Here is a 5,149-nt window from a genome sequence, read left to right as displayed (position 1 = left end):
CAAGCTTCATTTCTCATGCACTTAAAAATTAATCCACTTAAAACTATCCACTTCATTTTAGTCAAGATACTAATCCCACTAATTAAGCAAACAATATGTACAAACTAACTGTAAATCTCAGACATAAAATTCTCTTACCCTGTCACTTGAGGAAAACTTAATGCATCGAGGATCTTCCTTAATGATTTTTTTTACTTCTTTCCATGTAGATGTTAAGGTAATCTTTGAAAAAGCAAGTGAATAAGAAACATAAATACAACTCACTTTTATTTAGGGGGTCAAACTGCGGCACATACGGTACAGAATATTACACACTGACCTGCGATCTCTCGTAATGCCCAAGCGTAACTGGACTAGTTAGGGACAGGGAAGCAGCTTTAATGCAATTTCTTTTTGTTGGCTTGCCACAAGAGTTATTTTCATGGCCATACTTTCAAGGTGGCCTAAGACAATCACCTGCAAACCCTGTATTTACATGGGCAAACATCATAACTTCTGAAGAAACCATCACCAAAAAGAGAGCAGAGAAACAGGAATAAAACCTGGATAACAAAATGTAAAAACTGCCAAACAAGGGGCCGTAGTACCAAATTGAAAATGGAGCAAAGGAAGGAATTTACTAAATCCATTATCAGGAAGTCTCATTAATCACATACAGCTAGGGACATTTTGAATTACCAGAGGAAGCAGTTATGAATTCAACAACTGCAAAAAGTAATTTCTAAATGCCACAACATATTGAAAAGAAAAAAAAAATCAGAGTGCCATAAAATCTATGAATTTCAATAACTGATCTAAATACCATGACACTAAAAATCATTATCAATCCAGATGAAAAATAGGAAAGACAAGAGACTCTCACCGCAGAAGTTTCATCCAGAAGTTGCCGAAAGTGCTCCCTTTTCTTTTTGGTAAGTGCTTCAATATGTTCATTAAAAAGCTTTTCTTTCTCCTCTCTTTCCAACAAGGATCCAGATTCCCAGCGGTGATCTTTACGGAGTGTCCTTCGAGTATCAGACCATGACACATCTGAAGAACGTACCTATAACAGAGAACTATCCAGCTCACTAAATGGACTTTCATATTAACAATGCAAGACTCACTCATCTAGTTCAAGAGTGATAAACCCAAAAACCTACACTGAGAATTTAAAAATTAACGCTCTCTGAAAAACTGTGGCTTGAACTACACCAGTAGTGGTCTGGCATCTGTGCCACAGCAGGCTGTGTCACTGAAGGCTCTAAAATGCTCACCATGTTAATTAGTTGAGGACACTATGTCACTAGATTACTAGTAAGCCAATAAGCAATATGCATTTCCAATGATCGAGAAAATCCACTTTATTTTGTGCCAGTAATATTATCTCTTAGTAGTCAACTAAGCTATCAATGTATTTAGAGATGGGGAAAGATAAAGGTACCTCTGATCAACCACAATCCACAAGAATATTAAATAATACTTAGGTATTTACTTAATACCTTACTAACTATAGGTGGTATTTTCATATTCTTATAGCATTAAGTGTCTGAAAAAAACACAAATCTTTGAGCTCAAATTTGTACTTACCAACTAGACACTGGAAGTGATACCTTTAAGCATAGGTAACACAGCCAAGACAACAAGATAAAATATACAAAGCAATAAACATGGTACATCACAAAGGATAAAAAACACACTCATCTCAACAGATGCAGAAAAACGTATCCAATAAAATGTAATACTGCCATGACAAAAACTCTCAACAGATGGAAGAATAAAGGGACTATACCTCACAATAAAGATTATATACAACAAACCCAAAACTAACACTACACTCAACAGTGAAAAATTAAAGTTTCTCCTCTCAGATAAAGCAGAATGTTCATTCTTCGTATTATTTTTCAACACAGTACTGGAAGTCCTAGCTGTAACAAGCAAACAAGAAAAAGAGACAACCTAACAAAAAATGGAGAAGTGAAACTAAACTATGTTTGCTGACCACATGAAGGCTCCACTAAAACACTATTCCAACTGACAGATAAGGTCAGTAAGGTTGCAAGACAAACCAACATACAAGTTAGTAGTCTTTCCCCAGCTACTAACAAACTGTCAAAAGAGAAATTAAGGAGATAATCCCATTTGCATTAGCAAATGTAGGTATACTGAATACTACAAAACACTGATGAGGGCTGGTGAGATGGCTCAGTGGTCTAAAGGACCTATTTAGAACAAGCTAAGCAAAGCACAGGGACCGTGGTTCAATCCCCCAGCACCACATGCCAGCCAGCCCCGGCCCCTGGTGGGCTGAGCTGGCCACACACACACACACACACACACACACAAAAATAAATAAAAACACTGATGAAGCAAACTGAAAACAGGTAAGTACAAGGACATCCTATGTTCGTGCAAAGCACAGGACATTGTTAAAATGTGCCCATTGCCCAAAGTGACTGACGGATTTAGTGTGATCATCAGAGGTCCAATGTCATTTTTCACCAAAATAAAAAAATACTTAATACAAAAATTGCAAAAGACCCAACACAAAGAGCCAAAACAATCTTGGCAAAAAGAACAAAGCTGGAAGCAGCAGACAGCCTGATATCAAAATATACTATAAAGCAATTATAATAAAAATACATGGGACTGGCATAAAAGGACACATAAAGATACTACCTTATGCCTATCAACTTTCACTTGGGCTGGGGAGAGAGCTCAGTATAGTACTTGAGACTGCAAGGTCCTTGGTTCCATCCCCAGCATAAAACAAACACAAAAAAATGAAACACTTCTGTCAAAAGATGGAGCAAGCATTATTAAAATGGGAATCTCGGGCTGGTGAGATGGCTCAGTGGTCTAAAGCACCTACTTAGAACAAGCTTAGCAAAGCAAAGGGACCACGGTTCAATCCCCCAGCACCACATGCCAGCCAGCCCCGCACCCTGGTGGGCTGAGCTGGCCACACACACACACACACAAAAAAAATAAAAATAAAAAATAAATAAATAAATAAATAAAAATAAAATAAATAAAATATATTTTTTAAAAAATGGGAATCTCAGATATTGTTACAATAAGCCTCCTAAAAAAAGACTAAACACAAAGTTAGCTCGGTGCCACGTGCCTGTAATTCTGGTTACTTGCAAGGCTGATGCAGGAGGATTATATGACTTTGAAGCCAGCCTGGACCACTAAGCAAGATTCTGTCTCATAATAAAATGTAAAAAGGGTTGTGACTGTAGCTCATGGTGGACAATCCCTGGGTTCAATATCTAGTATCAAAGGAAAACAAAACAAAATAAAACTTAAAAGCAGAACTACTCATGTAATTCCATGTCCAGGTTATACCACAAAAGAAATTAAATCAGTATGTAGAAGCAAGATCTGCATTCCAAGATTCACTGCACCATTATTCACTATACCCAAGATACAGATGAACTTCAGCACTTATCAACAGAGAAAATGCAATGAGATACACACACCAGAATACTATTCAGCCTCAAAAAAAAGAAAAGCCTGATGTTTATGATAGGATGAGCCTGGAGGACATTAATTCAGATGAAATAAGTCAGGCAGAAAACAAGATCTGCATTTGGGAGGCTGAGGCAGGAGGACTGCTGCAGCCTGGAGCTACAAGAGCAAGCACAAGGCCAGCACCAACTGCGGAGTGAGACCCTGTCTCAAAAACAAAAACAAAAACAAAAAACAAAAAACAAACCCACAAAAACAAAACTCCCATACTGGGCGAGGTGGCATATTCTCATAATCCCAGCACTTGGGAGACTGAGGCAGGAGATTGCCATGAGTTTGAGGTCAGCCTGGGTTACACAGAGTTGTGCATTCTCAAAAAAAAAAAAAAAACAAAAAAGCAAACAACAACAAAAATCCACATATAATCTAACTTATATGTGGAATCTAAAGGTTGAAGTCACAGAAGTGGACAACAGAATAATGGTCACAGAAGAAAGGGGGGAAGGGAAGAAACAGGGACTTCCTAGTCAAAGGGTACAATGTTTCAGATAGAGAGCAAGAATAAACTCTGAAATTTACTATACAGCAGGATGATCAGTTAGTAATAGTATACTATATATTGAAAATACATTTTAAATGTTTTACCATAAAAATGATAATGGTGGTTATATTAAGTAGCTTGAATTAACTATTGTACAATATATACATTTATCATATGATTATATTATACCCTGTAAATATATATAATTCCATCTGTCAATTAAAAAAGATAAAGTGAAGTAACAGAAGACACAATAGATCTCTCTGGCCAATCCGTACTACTGATGTTAATGGCATTGTGTCATAGTTGGGTACAGTGACACACAACTATAATCTCAGCACTATAGGAAGCTGAGACAAGAGGACTACAAGACTGAGCCTGGCTGGGCAAATTTTAAAAGCAAATTATGGAGACCTTGTCTCAAATTTTAAAAGACAAGTAGCTCAAGTGCAGAGGCCCTGGGTTCAAACTCTATTGCTGGGAAGGCAAAAAAAAAAAAAAAATTGTGTGTGGGGGCGGAGAAAGTTCTATAATACTAATGCTAATCCTAGGAAATACGGGAGACTAAAAAGAGAAATTTTCACTCAGCCAGCATTTACCAAACATTTAAGTTATGTGTCAGGTAAATACAATGCCTGGCACTGGGACTAAAAAAATAAGTAAGATGCTGTCACTTTTATAAAGGATAGAATCATCACCAAATAGTTACATACGTAGAAGTCTATGCTGAGCCCCAGTGTGGCAAGAGGAAGAACGAGGTCAAATGTGGCCATATGGGCAGGGAACAGCCTCACAGAACTCTGCCTGCACCTGAGCGATGAGAAAATGCGCACTGCACTGGGAAGAGATGGAAGCCTTCCTTGTAGAGGATGGGCACAAAGCGATAGCGTGGCGGGGGCATCAGAGATGAGCTCAGCAAGGCTGGAGCTTGAGGGGCAGCTGAGGAAAGCAAGATGATGAGGTGACATGCAGGCACAAGAAAAGAGAGGATGGTCTTACACGTTACGCTAAAAAGTAGACAAGGAAACTGGGTATAGAGAACCTTCATTTGTGTAGAGTAACAAGATTAGACAAATTTGGGGGAATGTTACAGGCCAGGAGAGAAATTTCAACACTACTAGAATTGTCCAGAATGAAAAAAAAAAAAAAAAAAAAAAA

The 5,149-nt window shown here is 37.9% G+C and overlaps 1 protein-coding gene across 3 annotated transcripts in view; it reads right to left on the bottom strand.

Moving 5' to 3' along the window:
• The window catches only part of Tcerg1 (transcription elongation regulator 1), a 62,439-nt gene that overhangs the window by 3,603 nt on the left and 53,687 nt on the right, over positions 1-5,149 (bottom strand). For all 3 annotated transcript variants that reach the window (XM_012514753.2, XM_004631244.3, XM_004631248.3), the window contains 2 exons: positions 863-1,042; positions 139-222 (listed from right to left, as the gene is read on the bottom strand). In XM_012514753.2, the coding sequence (XP_012370207.1) occupies positions 139-222; positions 863-1,042 (264 nt within the window). The remainder of the gene's footprint in view (positions 1-138; positions 223-862; positions 1,043-5,149) is intronic.

Source organism: Octodon degus, unplaced genomic scaffold (assembly GCF_000260255.1).
Source record: "Octodon degus isolate 3935 unplaced genomic scaffold, OctDeg1.0 scaffold00040, whole genome shotgun sequence".
NCBI classification, from domain to species: domain Eukaryota; kingdom Metazoa; phylum Chordata; class Mammalia; order Rodentia; family Octodontidae; genus Octodon; species Octodon degus.
The sequence above is the reverse complement of the archived record's forward strand: the minus strand, read 5'-3'. Positions and strand labels throughout refer to the sequence as shown.